The sequence below is a fragment of the Lonchura striata genome, chromosome 3 (genome assembly GCF_046129695.1).
Source record: "Lonchura striata isolate bLonStr1 chromosome 3, bLonStr1.mat, whole genome shotgun sequence".
NCBI classification, from domain to species: Eukaryota; Metazoa; Chordata; class Aves; order Passeriformes; family Estrildidae; genus Lonchura; species Lonchura striata.
The window spans coordinates 14197429-14215949 of record NC_134605.1 but is presented as its reverse complement, the minus strand read 5'-3'; the positions used below and the strand labels follow the sequence as shown (position 1 = coordinate 14215949).

The 18521-nt window shown below is 37.3% G+C and overlaps 1 protein-coding gene and 1 long non-coding RNA gene across 2 annotated transcripts in view; one reads left to right on the top strand and one right to left on the bottom strand.

Annotated features, from left to right (window-relative positions):
• The window catches only part of HAAO (3-hydroxyanthranilate 3,4-dioxygenase), a 33805-nt gene extending 24602 nt beyond the window's left edge, over positions 1 to 9203 (top strand). Inside the window, exons 7-10 of the mRNA XM_021526429.2 lie at positions 5072 to 5217; positions 6294 to 6362; positions 7508 to 7590; positions 8381 to 9203. Of these exons, the coding sequence (XP_021382104.1) occupies positions 5072 to 5217; positions 6294 to 6362; positions 7508 to 7590; positions 8381 to 8459 (377 nt within the window). The 3' untranslated portion in view covers positions 8460 to 9203. The remainder of the gene's footprint in view (positions 1 to 5071; positions 5218 to 6293; positions 6363 to 7507; positions 7591 to 8380) is intronic.
• LOC116183367 (uncharacterized) overlaps positions 1 to 18296 on the bottom strand; it is a 32337-nt gene extending 14041 nt beyond the window's left edge. Inside the window, exon 1 of the long non-coding RNA XR_004147972.2 lies at positions 18241 to 18296. This is a non-coding gene — a long non-coding RNA (uncharacterized LOC116183367). The remainder of the gene's footprint in view (positions 1 to 18240) is intronic.
• Between the last annotated feature and the right edge of the window lie 225 nt (positions 18297 to 18521).

The following is an 18521-nucleotide window of genomic DNA, read 5'->3' as shown; positions in this document are numbered from 1 at the left end:
ATCTCCTTTTGAAAAAGCTTTATTTCTTTTTTTAACAAAAATATTTTTCAAAGGTTTTCTCAAACTTGTTAGTTTCAATTAGAAAAAAAAAAAAAAAAGGTTGTTCAGTTCCCAGCATAGATTTAATGACACAAAGAAAAATATTCCTAGAAATAATTACATGGACAAGTAATAAATTAGCAGTCATGACAATTCTCAGGGCAAGCTACAAAAAAAAATACAGTTACACAGGGAAATGTATGGTTGCACCAAGTGAGTGCTGTATTTTCAACTAAATGCTTCTGCATCTACATTCTACAACAGGCAAATGAACCAACAACCCTCAAAGTAATCACTCTCAGTGCTTTCACTCTGGATTTTTATATGGACTGGGCTAAAGCCCAGATGTCTGAAATTATGTCCCTTATTTCACTGGTTTTATTTGCAGAGGTATTAAAAACCTGCTAGTCTCATTGACATTTCTGCTAACTTGGAGAATAAACCAGACTTTTTAATAGAAAGGCAATAGGTAGGCAAATATGTGAAAAAACATCCTAGGGAATGTATTATTACTGGCATTGACAGTAAATGTGAAATGCTGCAAAACTCTATCATTGGAATTATTCATTATGCTATAGGATTGAAGACATGGAAATGATGATTAGAAAGTGTACAAAAATAAATTAGTACATAATTTTAAAATAATTTGATCTGTAGTCTGGACCATTTTACAATCAGTTAAAGGATGAAAAAACAGGATTCAATCACTCCACTTAGAATGATGTCTGCTGCTGCTATTGTGGGAGACACAATTTGTAATGGACTGTGTCACATCCTTGCATGGAGATGGGGCACAGCATGTAGGGAGAGACTGAGGCAGCACAGGGCCTCGGGATGGTGGGATAATTAGTAAGAATATATGGGGATTTAAAGATTTGAACCTTGTTCCATCTAGAATGCTCTGTCTACAAATGAAGGGTGACACATCACTGAAAGATAGAGTTTTTCATAAAGCCAACATGCAATCAGTTGACCTTATTTTGATATATTTCAAGTGCTTTATTGTTCTTTTCCTTTGAACAAATCTTGAAGAAACAAGAGCTATGGGAAGAGCTTGGGGATAGTAGGGCTAAGAGAATGAGACAGTTTGATTTCTTGACAAGACAGCTTAGAGGCATCACCAGGGAAGGGAAGGGGGGCCTTCCATGTTACATGTGGGTTAAGCAAATCAGCCACATACACCTGGAAGGTCAGTGGCAATTTTCTTTACCTGTTCTCTTTATTGCATCAGAAACACAGTAGTCCCAGCAAGCTCAAATTAGGCAGTCTCTGTTGAGGCTAAACTACTTGTACATTCAAATTGCTCTTTTCTTGCAAGCTGTTCTCTCCTTCTTTGTCCAATTTAATATTCTCAGTCTCAGTATTGTTTAACTGAAGTCAAGTTCCTCTAAAACCTGTAATTTCCTTTTTTAAATATTTACAAACTCATTCAGTAAACACGACATTTTTCAGCTTAACATGGTATCATCACATTGTAATTAAAACCAGAAAAAAACTATAATCCCATAAAGAACACATTGCTGTGATATAAATTTTTAATAGTAATGATCTGCTTAAATGGACTTCAGTATTGAACCTTTAAATGGATGTCTGAAAATATAAGAAAATATTAGATTTGATGTTCCACATAGTGTTATATTACTTGGAAAAAGCTACACAAGTCTATTAGCTGTCTAGCTTAGAAGAGCCATTTTTTGTATTTTACTGGCATATATTTACCTTTACCATCATTAAACATGTTGTCTCCTTGTCTCACAGTATTGCTAGAACAGAACTGCAGAAACAGGCTTGCACTTCCTCAGATACTGTTGAAAGCAAACGTACAGGCTACACAGAAATATATGCAACAATATCTAAATATAAGCCATTTGCCTGATCAGAAATACTCAGTCCCTTTAGAAGCACCAGGCTTCAACTCCAATAAATGTGGAACTGCAAGAGATTGGATCCTCTTCATTGTAGCTTGTTAGCTGGAGTTCACAAGCATTAGGACACCTACAGCTTTTGGCATCATGCAAGGGATCAGCAGCAGGGTTAAATAAGGACTCAGTCAAGTAGTCTGTTGATAATGTCACACATCTGTCACATACCTCATCACCACAGCACTCTCTCATTTGTTCTACAGTAATAGATAATCAAATCATCGTACCAGGTCACACTAAAAGGTTAATTCCATGCAAGCACAGTTTTCAAAGGCCATTATGCTGTCACTCAGCAAGTGCCATTAACATCAAAGGTATTATTAAGCCAAAACCCCATCACAGGCTAGGGCCTGCTGATAAGACAAGTGTCAAAAAAAAGCTCTTAAACTGAGGAACTTGAAATCTAAATAAAGAAAAGTCCACCCTTACTTGAAAGTAAATGAAACTGCTAGAGGGTGGCTGTTTATCACAAGCAAGAAAGGACAGTATAGTAAGTGCAGGATGTATTTCACTTTACATTGGCACCGAGGAGGCACAGGCCACTCTGTGCTGTTGTCCCAGCTGATCAGGGCAACTGGAGCCAGAGACCAGCAGAAAGAGAAAATTACAAAATCATATTTATGGAGAATATCAGACAGAATTTAGACTACAAACTTAGATTCCTTGTTGTTACATTTGTGTTGCTTCTTGGTCAAAATATAAACAAGTACTTTGGCTTTTTTTTTTACCCCAAGTTCTTTGCAACTCAGGGGGAACATTCACAGTTCTCCTTGCATAAAACACCACAATGCCCATCCATGAGATTCAGCTTTTTGCTATTCATTCTCCAGCATATAAAATCTGAACTTACTTGTCAGCTTGATGCTAAAATTCTTAAACTGTGGAGAAGAAATATTCCCCAAATTGAGCAGGATACTCACAGCATCTCAGTATTTTTTGGTATCTCAATATTTGTCTCTAATCCTACCAACATCCATATATTTTTTTTTTTAAGAGCAAAAACCCACCACCAAAAATCCTTCTACCTCTCTCAACTAGGACATGCATTTTAGCAAAAAGTTCTACCAACAGGTAACTTTCTTGTATTCCTAAACGACAAGAAACATTTCTGAATTCAAATGGTGAGTTTAAATCTGACAGCAAAATGAAGCAAAAACAGCTGGTAATGATTTCAGCTATTAATAGAACAAAATATTTTAATATCTTTTGGATCAACTGTTCCACTGAGTACCTTCTCATAAAATTTCTGATTAATTTTCTTTTCCTCCTCTGCTGTGTGTGAACACATATCAGAATATTTTAGACCTTTGTTTTACATCAGTCCCAAGTCAAAAAAAGCAATTTTCCGCTGCAGCCTCATCTGCTTGTATCTATAATTTAAGGACAAAATGTGTATGTGTTCCTAATTACCTCCAAAGGATGTTTGATGAACCTGTGAAAATTAAGGAAAAAAACGCCAAGCAGTGATATTGCAGTGAGAAAAATAAAGCACCAAAACTAAATCACCAAATACGTTAACATTGCATTTTAGTGTTATCAGACAACAAAATATAGAATGTTCAAGATTAGATCTTGCTAATGCTTACAAGTTCAGAAAAAAATACATCTAATATAAAGACTTTCTTTTTTCCCTTGGTGATCCTTAGTTTCTCTTTATGAGTTTGCTTTTCAGTAAAAGTTGTTTAAAATATTTGAATTAAATAATTTAAAAGTAGAAAGAAGAAAGATTTCAAACACAAAATGTTTTCTTTTGGTACAGATCTTTTCAGATTACTTTCAGAACTTCCTGAAAGTGGCATTGTCAAGAGAAATTACTTTTAAAAATATAATTATTTTAATATCACAAAATCACAGCATGGATGAGGTAAGAGACCACAGTAGGTTAAGCAGGCGGAACCTCCCAAAATAATGGAGAAGAAATTTGAAGAGCAAAATTTTGTTTCTACAACAAAGGAAGTAAGATCCCACCCAGATTATCTGGACATGGATGTACTCAGTGCTTACTGGGATCCCATGAGCATCAACAGCATCTTCAGTACACTGCCATCCCCTGCATGCACTGACCCTCTCACATATTGTTCATAGACTGTGTACAAATAGTCTTGGATGAAAAACTGGAATGGTACAAAACACTGCAGAGCAGTCAAATTCAGCATTAGAACAGCACCAAAAGAATATTGCATAATGAATACAGTGGTGCTTAAAGAAGAGCAGTTCTATTACTAGCACCAAGACTAAGATTTGGCTGCAGGTTTATTACCACAATACATTTGGGATCAAACCATCCAGGGAGTTTTTCCAGCATCTGGTTGGCATTACTGCTTGAAATTACTCAATGGGTGTTCCCCCATGGCATCTCAGAACTACATAGAATCACCAAGGTAATTGCTCTGTCTCTGTACTTCACTGTAAGCTGGTAAATAACTACAGCTCGTTTCGTATACCAGCAACATGCAGCATGAATTTTGCCAGCTATACTGCAATTAGCCCTCCAGCTATTTTAAATCAAATTATTTAGGAAGGAGAATTACTGGAAATTAAATCCAGCTACCAAAACCAAAAACCACTACATGCTCCAAGAACACCACCAAAAAATAAATTGTATTAAATTGTAGGTTATGTTAATCCATTTGATTCACTGTGGCCAATGTATTTAAAAACAGGGGACACATGGGAGAGGAAAAACATAGAGGAGAAGAAACATAAAAGCCAGTACCATCTATGTGAGACATGTAGAATAAGCTTAATATAGGCCCAAATTCTCTTTTAGAGGGATATGATATGAGCAAAGGCTCAGAGATGATACATCATATTTTACCAGTGCAAAAGGTGGTCTGAAAGAGAATGAGGACTATGCCAGGAAACTAGGTAGTGTATTGCATACTGTTTGAACACACAGTTCTGACAACATCTTTGAAGTCACTCCATAAAGACACACAAATAACATATGCATCTTGCAATCTCAAAAAGTCCTGATAATGACCATAGCACTGCTTATTGTTAGAACTGACTTTTGACTAGATAGTGTCTGTAAATTGATCCCTCAATTAAAATGTTTGCAAAGAGCAAGGGAAGCAAGTATCACTGATAACCCCCTGCCTTACTTACAGATGAACTCCTGAAAGAAGCACCTTTCCCACTGAATTCCATTTCTGTTATGGAGCCATTTTCCTTCTTGAGCTGGTTAAATGATCATCGTAGTGAAATAAAACAGAAAAAATCCTTGAGTATGTTTGGAGATAACTTTGAAACAGAGGTAAGGGAGTATAATCTCTCTAAAAACAAAGAGATATTTTTAAAGGTGTGGATAATTAGTGCCTACTGATCAGAATGAGTGAATTCAGGCCTGGGATCAATACATAGTAGAAAAAGTTATGCACCCCCACAGAAGTACCTGTCTTTGGCCCATTGATTTGACTAGCTTAGGGCAGGGGCTTTCTAGCTCATTACTTCCATGTCCAGAATCAATCTGAACTTTATTTCTGTTCATTTTCTTTGGGATTAAAACAGCTCGTTCATTCCCCTGTCCCTCTCCCCATATTTCTCAGATCAGAAGCACTGGTGTGATGCAAATACTACTCAAGCTTCTTTATGTGTTTGAGCAGCATTTGTGGTCCAAGTCTAATCTGTGTGTGTAAACACATTTCTTTTCTCTCTCCCTCCATCTACGTAAAGTGGAAACAAGGAAAACTGGACAGCAACCAGAGAGCCTGGGCTGCCCTAAAACATTCCATTTCACAGTTTAGTCAAACACAGTCTAGTTTGGGTGTAAATGAAGCTGTCAACATTTGATATCTGTGCTGTATGTGTGATGTTTACAAAACATATTCTTCCCCAGAATTACTTGGAGTCACACTCCAAAGAATCCAATGCAGTTGACAGCAAAGTGACAGAGTGTGGGAATATCAGGAAGAACACAGAGGGGGCAGAAAATGAGAAAGATGAAGTCCTGTCTGCAGCATTTTTAATGCTAATGGAAGAAACTTTTCTACTTCAACAGGCTCTTGACAGGGCCCAGAGTTCATGAGGAGGAAGTGCCTGTTCCAGGAACAGAAGCAGGAAGCATGTAGATGCAAAACTGAGAGTGGGAGGAGGCAGAAGGAATAGATAAGCAAGGCTGCAGAGGAGCATAAGGAGTGGCAGGTGTGACCAGTTCCCTTTTTATCAGTAGGAATCAATATGAGAAAACCAAACATAGTGTGAATTTTAATGTCTGTAAAAATAACATTCTGTGAATATTCTCCTGTAAAAATAGAATGTTTTAAATGTTGTTGGGAGATGAATATGGACACTTTGGTCACTTGGATGAAACCATTACTTTTTTTTTATTAGGCTATAGTTTATGGACCAGGAACAACTGAGAAAAGTAAAAAGAATTCGGATATCTGGATATGGCAGCTGGTATGTGGCAATTCACACTTGTTAACTGATGAGTTCATGTTTAAGTTCAGACTGAACAGTAGTAAAGCCTTCTAGAAACAGAAACTGGAATGATTCCCTTCCTTCTCAACGAAAAGATCACCAATAGGCATCACCTTTCAGCTTTAAACTGTAATGAAAAATAACTGTAAAGTGCTGCCACAATAAAAATAGCCTCTTTTTCCTCATCATGTATGTTGATGATAGAGATACTGGCATCCATCCTTGCTGGGAATTTTAATGCACCCTACCTAGCTATATCCTGTAAATATATCAGATCAAGCAATAAAGCAACATCACCTCTCAGTTCTGCCTGGAAACATTTGCCCTCATCCTGAAGTCAAACTGGAATCAAGTAGAATAAGCTAATAAAAAAGCCTAAAAACTTGTTTATATTAACTCAGAATTGCAGGTGATCCAGATCCAGATGTCCTTCATTCAGTTTACTTCTAGAATGCTATTGCAACCCAAAGAAAAAGAAAAGCTAATTTTTGCTTACACAAGTCAGGCTAGCTTGGGAGAGAGATATTTCTATTAGTTTCTCTTCTGTTGAAATTCACAGGCACTATCAAATACAAATTAAATAAGTCATTATCTTGTAAGACATTTGTTTACACTGCAGCTTACATCAGCCTGTGGAATCAAGACCTTGTGGCTGGCAAGAACTTGGCTCCCCTGCTTGACAAGATAATAACTAGTGCATTCCAATACGGAAGGATTCAGCAATTTCAGTCAGCCCCCTGCTGACTTGTGAGCTGCTCTTCAAGACTTACAAAGCTAGGAGGAATCAGAAAAGTAGAAGAGGAGCTTAAACTACTCCAAAAGATTCTCTCCAATTTCTGGAGCTGTACCAACTTGTGGGCTGCTAGGTTAGATTGGTGGCAGTGTACCCCAAGAATCAGGCAATGGGTTGCTGCTTTATGATAGGAAACAATGAAACATATTTTTATTGATGCTAATAGTGTTAGATAGACAAGATCAACTGAATATTTAGCTAGCCCTCATGAAACAGAACAGGTTTGAGGTGCTCTTTCAATAAGAATGATTTATGCATGATTTATGCATGCAGCATTTTCCTTCAGCTAGGGACAGGACATAGAAAATTAAACAAACTTCTTTCCTTTCAGGAGGGCACATCAGCTGTTTCCATGGATAATAAAGCCCTGACTCTCTCTGCTGGTGACAGCCTGCTTGTCCGTGCCCAGTCTGTGTGAGTAGAGATGAACAAGGGTTCAGTGCATGATTCCCCAGCTTCCAGCAACAAATTCTGTGTATTCAATGCACACCATGTTGGGCATCACTGGTGCAGAAACACAACATCTGTGAATGCAGGACTTGCAATAGCCTCTGTTATTTCTCGGGGCAAAAGTGTTTTCAGGAGGAAAAGCCAGGCATTCATTTTAGTTCACCTCTTATGATAAAGGCTGGATAAAAAAATAATGTAAGAATAAATAAATAAAAATAAAAGATGAAGAAAGAGAGGAAGGAAGAGGGAAGGGAGGAAGGAAAGGAAAAAGAGAGAGGGAGGAAGGAAAGGAAAAGAGAGAAAAAAGAGAAAGAAGAAAAAAAGAAGATAAAGAAAAAAAAAAAAAAAAAAAGAAGAGAAAATAAAAAGAAGAAAGCACTGCCAGGAAAATACAGCATACATAAGAGCATGTGTAAAGATATATGGCCTGAAACTCCCCACTGGCACTCACAGCAGATGCTCGAAGCATCAGACCAAGCTTAATCAACATCAATGCAGGAAGATTTGGGGTTCAGGCTGAGAACACAGCTCTCTTCCTGGAGTAGGATGCATACAGCTGTTTCATAACCTTGACACATGTGATACACATAAAGAAAATAGCTTCCAGAGAGAATGGAAAGGAAGAGATAGAGCATGGCTAAAGCTAATAAAGTGTCTACTCCCCCTTTTTAATACCATCCATATTTCATTTGTTGGTTTGAGAGTGTGATTTCCCTCTAAACACATTTCATCATCTCTCTTTCAATTCTTCCAGGTACTGCTGGAAAAGAGCAGAAGAATGTGTTGCTCTCTGCATCGCTCAGGATCCAAAACGCAAGCAGCCTTATAAATAACTCCTCTGTCAGTTGGCTTTGAGGATAACCAAGTTTTAACCTTCCTATTTTAATTATCTTTTATTCAAGTTTCCAGGCATTCTGAGTACTCTAACACAATAATTAAGTGGAGTCAAGTGCTGTGCCCAATTAAAACTTTTTCTCCAAGTAGTTAAAGTTTTAGCAAAATTTATAATCAGTATTTTTTTTTTAAGATTTAGTGTTTTGTTTGCTTTTATCTGAAAGGAAATGACAACATATCCAAGTGGCCCAATTACTTATCTAATAATTCATGATACTATCTAAATTAAGCTAGAGTCTTTTGAAATGCAAGTCTCTGCCACGAGATGTAGAAAAGGATATGGGACAGATTCTGTTACACTGCTAAGGTAGCAGGCTGGATGCTGCATGCATGCTACTCTGAACACAACTCTGCAATGGAATTAAACAGGATCACCTGGGTCATGGGTGTGCTCCTGTGCAGCAGAATTCTCAAGTCAAATTTGCCTTTAGAGCTATGTTAGGGAATAAGAGAGCAGAAAAATTATTATAATCAGTTTATATTAACTGCTGCTTCTTTTTTGAACAATGAAGTTTCCTGCAGAAATTATAAATGTCAAATTATATTTTGCTGGTTTTAATCCCAAGAACTCTGCAGAATAGTTTTTGTTCTGGTTTTATTTAATTGTTCTTCACATTGTCATCAGAAAACAGGTTGCTTAGATACCTGCAGGTATTATCAAATAAATAGTTGAGAAAGCAAAAGTTTCTGATTCTTGATTTTTTTAAATTCTAATTAAGTTCAGAAAAATATTTGTTTCATCTATCACCTATAAAGCTCATTAAACTGAGAGATGTCATATGTATTTCACTGAAGTGTTCATTCTTCTCCTGAGAAAGACACAGCTGTCTTGGCTTTAATCTATAACTTATATCTAACATCAGCAGGTTTTGTAGCAAAGCATACAGCAAAACTCTGCTACATCCCCTTAATAACAGGGGCCTAATTTAGAAAACTGAACCCAGTCCTTAAGGGTGTTATAAGTGTGAGCTACCATACACAAAAAGGGAATAAGGGAGTAATTTTTTCTGATTACCATTGGTACTGATGTGTTTATGTGTCTGCAGAATTGACTACCCGAGTGAACATCTATGATTGAGGGATCTAGGGTACCAAAGTGTTATATTTTTAGTCCAGCAGTTACAGGGTAAGCACAGAAATATTTCCATATTTCACACTGAATAATAAGTGAGCAAAACATGGCAACATGTAGAACAGCATCCAGAATAACCAGCAGTTCTTCATCCACCCAGAGACACTGAAAACCATGGAACTTTCAGAATAAAAATTAAAGCATCTCTAGATTAGATACCTCCCATGATACCCACTCAAATTATACTTGTGATGCCTTTTACAGCAACCTGTGCTTGAACACCTAAATTCTATCCAAGTCACGTACTCGGTGCCAGACCAGGAGTGCTAGACCAGAGCTCCATCATCCTCAGTTTTTCCACAGCCCACAGTCAGAAGCCAGGACTTAGGAGGTCATCAACTAATTTCTATTGAGGAGCTTCTGTCTTCTAAGAACTAGGTAAGAAGTGTTAAGGCCCATAAGTAGGGAAAATAATCAGGATCAAAACAGCAGGAGAGGATTGATAAAAACAGCGAAATACCAAGTACCAAAATAATTTTGTTTTCTAGATATATTCTCTCTTGAGAATTATTTCTGTTGTTTTGGTGTTCAATTTCCTTCCCCTCCTCCCACTCCCTCTCTTTCAATTCAACAGTTATTTATGGTCAGAGCACAAATGAGAGCACGGACAGTACTTTTCATTTACTCCTTCCAAGGTGCTTAACCACTATGATTCAGAAGCCTGCAAGTTCCCTTTTTCCAGGTTTTCAAATAGTTCCAGAAGGCTCCTGGGCAGGCTGTGAATCTTTTTCAAGTTCTTTACTCTTCCTCTCTATCTGTTCTAAACTGCCCCAACAATGGTACATTTATAATTAGATGCACCCATGCTACTCTGCTCACTAGGAAGTTGGCCACATGCAAATCTGGTGCCTGGAGCCCTCTTAGCTGTTATTTCTGTGCATGTGCAGTCAGCTCAGCAGATATTTCAGAACCAAAGACCCTGGGATCATGGTCTGGAGACTCCGGTGTTCGTTTTGCCTCAAAGAAGGATTTCAGGCTAAGGTCAGTGGCAAAGGCTTAGTTAGGCATGTTGTTTGCAGAGTACTCTAATGCACCACATGTGACATTGTGCTTGTTCATATGTGTCCATTAAACACACCTGGCAAAACCATGTCCTACAGAACCACTGAGGTTCAAGAAAGCCTCCAAGATCATCAGATCCAACCTTTGATGGAACACCAGCTTGTCAACTGGCACTAAGTGCCACATCCAGTCATTTCTTGAACACCCCTAGGGATGGTGACTCCACCACTCACTTGACAGTCCATTCCAATGCTTAATGAGGCTTTCTGTGAAGAAATTCTTCCTTATGTCCAACCTGATTCTCCCCTAGAACACCTTGAGGCCATTTTCTCTCATACTGATTGCCTGGGACAAAAGGCCTACCCCCACCTCACTAGACCCTCCTTTCAGGCAATGGTAGAGCACAGTAAGGTCTCCCTGAGACCTTTTCTCCAGGCTAAACACCCCAGGCACTCCTCATGTGCCTTAGACACAGCACACTTCATGTGATTGACATACACATGACTGCCTTTCTTTACAGCTCTTTTTGTACTGGTACACCTGCACCCTGACTTGGATGCTCATTTCTATCTGAATCAGACAGATATTGGGAGACCTGATACTTAACAACCTTGGTACATTTTGACAGGATTGTGCTAACTTTGTTAGCACAATACTGTGCAGACCATATGTTGTTTGATGCTTCTGCAAGACTCAAAAGTAAAACCTTTATATAAATACTGTTTATATTCTAAGCAGTATTACAATAAAACCTACACAGATGCAAAGCTATACCTGCACCATTCTTGGTAAATTATTACTTTTAAACACATGCAGCATTGTCCAGAATCACAAGCTTGAGCAGATTTGAAAAGCTTAGAAATACACACAAAGAAGTTTGAGTCCACCTACAACATCCACAGTTATTCCAAAGCAGAATCTCACCTATCCTGGAGGTCAGCAGGAGTTTTCCCTTTCACTTCATATGGGTAAAGGTGATGCAGCCTAATCCTGCCAGCTGTTGATTAAAGCAGCAAGGCTTTCCCTGGGCTTTTTCAGTGCCTTTAGAATGTTTAATACCAATGAGATCACACGTAAGTTTTGTAAAGAGAAAGCTAAACCACTTGTTTTTAGCTATAGATGTATTTTGATTTCTATTTATAGCATTTAAATAACATAAAGAGTGATATAAGCATTATTATAGTACTTCATATTGAGCAAGGAATTTACAGTCTTCCATGTAAATTAGCAGTATAGATCAAAATATTTGAATAATTAATGTTTCCTATTACACGTAGGCTAGGCAGGCTTGATCTCTTGGGGTACTAACATTCTTATTTTGAGCTATGCTAACTTGTATGAATGATGGAAATAAATTGGTATGTCTCACTGCATTGCTTCTAACTATGATCTCATATTCCAACACTTTAAAATAGTTGATTAGCAAGGTTACATGATTAATGATATATGATTACCATGATTACCCATTCAAAATAAATAGTATTGCTTGAAGTAATTTAAAAATTAAATAATCCTGGTACACCAAATAAAGCTTCAGCCTTCACCAGTCCTTTTTATAATCATGAAAAAACTACAAAAAGCAAATTCATGAAAAACATAAGTTTATGGTTATGAGAGAGAACTACAAGAGAAGAGAGCGACCTACACACATCTGAGATCAACAGAAGAGCACAGGATTGTCCAATTAAAAAACACAAAACCAAAAAAACCATAGAAAGGTTAAGACAAGATCTACATTTGAGCTTGCACTAGATAAAGTGACAGCTAATAAAAGTCAATAGAGGAATCCTTCTTCATCTGTGCTTGCTCTACTTTTAGATCTTGCTTGTTTATTTGAAGCAGCAAACCCTGCCAGAGGCATAAAACTGTCTAGGTGGATCAGGAAATTCAGGAGTGTTGTAGTAAAGTTTTTCCTCACACCTACACAATAATTACTTACACCTGTAAAAAAATATTTACTACATGATGATAATAAATTCTTTCATTCTGTTGTTAAAAGCATTAATTGTACTGATTTCAGCTCTCCAGTCACATCTAATAGAACAGATGTAGAAAAAGCAACACTCCCACCATCATTGCATATAAGGAAAAAATTACTTAAGCTATTTAACAAATTCCTACATAACCAGCTTGTGTTCTTATTGGAGACATTTCAAGGCTTTGGAGTGCTTTTATTTAGTTTATTTTCTGTTAATAACCCAGATGCACCTGAATGAACACTTCACACCCATAAAGGTCATCACCCCCTGGTGTGTTTCTTTTTCAATACACAAGTATTGTAGAGCTACTCTTCAGTGTCAAAGGATGCAGAATAACACCTGATTGGACCCAAAGTAAAATTGCTGATTTTTAAAGTAATAATGAAGAAGAAAAATTTAATATCCACCCCTCAGCTCAAAGTAATTACCTGATGTACAGGTCTTAGTACTGTCTGGTACAGAAAGATCTTATGCTGGATCCAGTCAATATTTTCAGTCATTGTCCAAGAATTGTGGAAGTGAATAAAAACTCTTCCTTTCAACGTCACTGGAATTTTGATGGAGGCTTTACATCTAGGGTGATGTTTGCACATACACACACAGAGTCAGACAGTTTGTATTCCAAAAATAAGCCCTTATGTTGTGATATTATTATAGAAATCATCTCCCCTTTTTGAGTCTGCAAATGATAAAACGATTCTTTCTAAATTGTTGTTGCTCTAGGTTAAATATCTCTCAAAGATCATTGGCCTGGTAATTCAGTAGAAATTGCATGAGAACCACATACTGAAAGATTTGAACACTGCTTTGTATTTTTAGAGTTGCTAAATAGGCATATATACATGGCCATTACAGTGCTAAATAAAAAAATTCTGTTCATGGTTTTGGAGATAAATTACACTGAAATTGAAGCAAAACTATTTGGGTTCTAAAAACACTTCACTATGTAATCTCATAAGCCCCAGAGAAAGATGTCATGATTGTGACAAAGTAAACTAAGCATAAGCACATTTGAAGATTCAGTGAGGAAATTTGGGTACATCTTCAGTACATCAGAGAAAAATAAGACTTCTGAAGTGCTGTACAACTACAGCAAAAATATAATTTTAACATGTGTTTTATTATTTCCCTCTTGAAGAAAAAAACTTCTAGCTTACTTAGAATGCAAAACTAAAGGAACACAGATGATGGAGTTTGTAAAGTTTCTACTTTACAAACTGTCAGCACAAACTTTTCTTGACAATAAGTTGCCCATACATTCCAATGGTACACTTTAGAGTTTGAAAATAAATTTGACAATTCAATTGTGTAAAGCAACTAAACACATGCCAATTTGAAAGCTTGAAAGTTTCAGTATGCAATTCCCAAATACCACAGGGTTTTGACACGGAAATGCAGCCATTGCACCTTACCTAGCTTTTTTTTAACTGTCTCTTCCTCCAATGAGACCCCAGGGCAGCATCTGGAAAGGAAACTTGGGCACCTTCAAATGGTTCCACATTAACTGTTGGGCTGGGCAGAGAACTGCACTGACAATGCAGTTGTCCACAGCTGAACCACAAGGAAATTCCTGGGGGGGTTATTTATATGCCACTCTGACACATTCTGCTCTCGGGGTGCTCAAAAAGTCACCTTCACTGAGGAGCTACAGGGCTCTTTTTCCAAGAGCCAAGCAAAGCTCATCCTCTTCATGGAAATCACTTCTGGAGATCTACAACCTTGTTGACCCAAAAACACTTAACCACAAGCAGCAGAAGCCTCAGGAACAGCTCCCACCTCTGCACAGGAGGAGGAAGTCAAACCCAAATCTTTGCTGTCCTGCAGGAACTCTGCAGTCAAAGGGTCTGCTGTTAGAGGCATTTCCATCCCCACTTGATACAGTTCAATGCTGTGGTACTTCCATGCAGGAAGCACCACAGCATTGCTGGTGAGCCAGAAGATAATTCCTACTTCCCAAATGCAGTTACAGATTATATTACTCAATAAAACATGAATACTGACAAAAAGAACATATTATTACAAAGCATTGTTCCAGCAGGAGTTATTTATTTGCCTGAACACATTTGTGACCTGAGCTGTCTACAGCATCTTGGCATAAGTTACAAAAAGAATATGCACACCACGTTTTGACTAGAGAAAAAATCATCACCAAATTGTTGAAACACAAATAGATCAGCTTTATTTATGACAACCTGAGAAAAATGTTAACAGTTCCTAATTGTTTCCTGATATTGGTGACTAACAAGCTACATGATTCAGACCTCGTATGCTTTATTATTGAGTGGCAAATCAACATTCAATGGGCAGATCCACTTATCAGACAAGGGCCCATTATTCTCTGCAAGAGGAAAATGGCAAATATTGAATGAAACAAAGTAAGACCTTTACAACAAAGGAAGAGACTTCGTTTAATTATTTATCCACCAAAACATACTAGTTTAGCTTACTTTTAAACCAATATAGAAAAATGTATTTGAGTACTGGAATGAGACTGCCATATGCCATCTGAATTTGAGTTTAAAATGAAAATGAACCAACTCAGGCTTCTGTTTCCAATATGGATGACAATGTTCAGCTGCCTAAAGCCATTTCTTCCATTTTTTGGATATAAAAGCGGCAATTTACACTCAGTTCTTCACTGAAAGCAATTTGTCACTACTTCCATCTTTGCCATTATAGATGCAGCTGCCCTGATTTATGCCAGTGTATTAACAGAATCAGGCAGCTACACTACAATAATGCAAATATTGCCTTGCTGTGTACTGCCTTGCCCTAAATGCCATTGCATAGTTTATGTATTGCATATATACACACGTTATAGAAAAACACACACACACATATATATATCTGCCTTCTGAGTATTTTTATGTCCTAATTAGTTGTATCTTGCCCATACTGGTGAAGTTTGTGCCAAGCATACTGTGTGTGCTTGGAGGTTTGTAACACGACTAGCCCATTACTGGCAGTCAGAGAGAGATACTAAAGGTCATTTTTGTTTATGTCAGACACAGGATGTTTCAGAAGCTTTGATGAAGCAGCTACATCTGTGCTCTCTGTGGGTTGGATCCACTCCACACATACTTCTGGAGGACAAAAAAAGCAGATCGGACAAGAGGGAAGCGCTATCCTGGGCTTCACTGGAAGCCAATCTCACTAAATGCTCCACATAACCCAGGCTTTTCACAGCATCCCAGGCAGTGGGGCTGTGCAGCTCAAGACATCCTTCATGGAGGGACAAAGGCTGCTCCTTATTATCAGTTTTAATCTAATAGAAAGGGTTCATGGCATTTATTTCCTCTATAGCAAAATTAACTCTACTTGCAAAGTTTCCTCCCCCTCAGAGGGAAATTAGATGTAGGCTCAGAAGCCCAAATCCGCAATGGTATTTAAGTGCCTGAGGAACTGTGCCAGAGTGTCTGGCACGGGAAGCTAAGCAGACTCAATTTTAAAAGGGAACATACTGAATGGAGAGACAGACTTAAAGCTCAGGAGAATGAAATATTCCTTTTATCTACTATGGGGGGAGCTGTTCCATGGCAAAACAAACTTCAGTTCTTGTCCAGTTTTCTGCTTTAACCCACCACAGGTACCATGTCCATCCATATTTGAGACAGGCTTTTGCTGCAGCTGGCACCAAACTAGTCACAAATGCTACTTGGAGGGCATCAACATCAGTGTGGTGGGAACTGGACACAGATAAATACAGCTTGCATTGAACACATGAGCAGTTGTCTACAAGTTCCTTGTCCTGCAGGACTCATAAAAATAATCTCTGTGGAAGATACTAATATTCACCTTGCTTAAAAACAAGGAAAAAAAGTAGTAGAAGCAGTAGAAAACATTTTTTTTAAACCCATGTTACTAATGATATTATACAGCCTGTGCATTTTGTCATTAAAATTTATTTTCCATTTTTATATCTTAACATTTTACAGTGAACCCATTTTATTAATTTCCTTATATGTCTATACTGGGACAAATTTTATTCTCAGCAGTACTTGGGTAAATATGTAGCTGATGGAATTACCCCAGTCTCACAGCACTGCAACAAAGGACACTTTGGTTCTCTGTGTGCACAGGAATTTGGGCTAAAGAGTGACACAATGGTGGGACTGCATCAGCACATGAAGGTTGCTTAACACACAGTACACTCCAATATGGCACTGCTAACCTGCAGGTCATAACATCACTCTAATCATGTGTCTTGTTCAAGATAATAGAACAAAATTTTGGGGGCTTTAAACACCCTTATTACAGCTGACTTAGTCTTTAGAGAAATGTTATAACCCCAGAAATTATTAGTCACATTCTGATATACAGGAACAGGTTTCCAATGTTGATGTTCAACATGTAGATACATGGAGAAGAAAGCAGTGGAAAACAATGAGAACATCCCAAAAAAAAAAAGAAGTCAGTGAACAAACTTCTTTTTCATTCCAGTATTTTGAAATTCAACTACAAATTAGCTTGTTAATCATCAAAAAGACAAAAAACACAAACCATAAAAGCTATTTGTTAATATTGTCTATTATTTCACCCTGTTCTCACAAAGATCACACCTGCTCAAAGATGACTGTATAGCAGAGAAAAAGGAAAGCATTTGAATGCCAGGAATACCTCCTGTATTTATATTCCTAAAAGACTTATATATCTAAAAGTCTTTGTATTAAAAATAAAAAAAAAAATCTGAAAATCTTTACAGGGAATAGGAGCTGAAAAGAGATTTCTTCAATTCACTGTATTGCTTTCTCAAATAACAGCAAAACACTATTAGAATCTGACATTGATTTATGTGATTTGAAGTGAGGTTAGGAAACATATGCTAGAACAAACAAGTATCAGTCCTTGTGGCTGTGCTTTGAAGACACACAAACCCCTTTCACTCCAGTTTCTGATGTGTTTATAGAAACAAAAGACATCATTTATCTGCCATAAGGTGTTCACTGAAGAGGTTCATGCTGTGAGGATTTCCATGGCAACTACTTAAAGAGATATAAGTGTTCATTTCTGAAACTGAAAGCCCAGGGACATGATTAGTTATAGTAATGATACCACATAAAACCACCTAAACAGAGATCTTTTGTTCAGAGCCAAGTAACTTCTCTTTTCCTGTGTGAGAACCAGCATTCCTAAATTAACCAAAAACAAAACAAAACAAAAAAAACACAAACCAAAACAACACTAAGAAAATATTTATGTTTTCTCTCATTTTTTTACAAGAAACAATAATGCATACAAAGCTAAAATAATTATTTCCTTACAGTAATTATTTTATTTAAAATAAAAGGAAATCATTTTATAAAACTCCTTATAGTTCAATATAGTAGGTAGTCCATAAAAAGTGTACATAAGGATGATACTTTGTCACCCAAAAGAGACACAAAACCAGATTTTGCAGAACTTTTCCAAATCTATTGAGATTCATTTGCAAAGAAATTCCAAAGAGATGACAAGCACTAGATGGTCACTAAAAGATTTAAAAGTACTCACCAGTATAATAAAGCTGTAACAACAAACTGAAGCTTTGGTGTGATATAGCAGAAAAAAAGGAGAACCTAAATTAATAAGCATTACTCCAAACTGGAGAGAAAAACAAGCAACACCTACCTTAGCAAACACAGATCTGGAACATTCTGCACACCTGTTTCCCCACCCTCCAGATGCAGTCTTGATTTTACCAGGCACAAATCAGGAACAGGAATTAATCACCTGCATCCAATCCCAACCTGCAGACACATTAGAGATCACAATCAGAAAGCACAGATGCAATCCAAGGTTAATTTATAATGGGATGGGTCTAATAGGGAACACGTCCTAAAATCACTTGGTCCCAACTAAATCTTCTTAGCTGTAGCCTTTATGGAGATTGCTTGATCCAGCTGAATGTA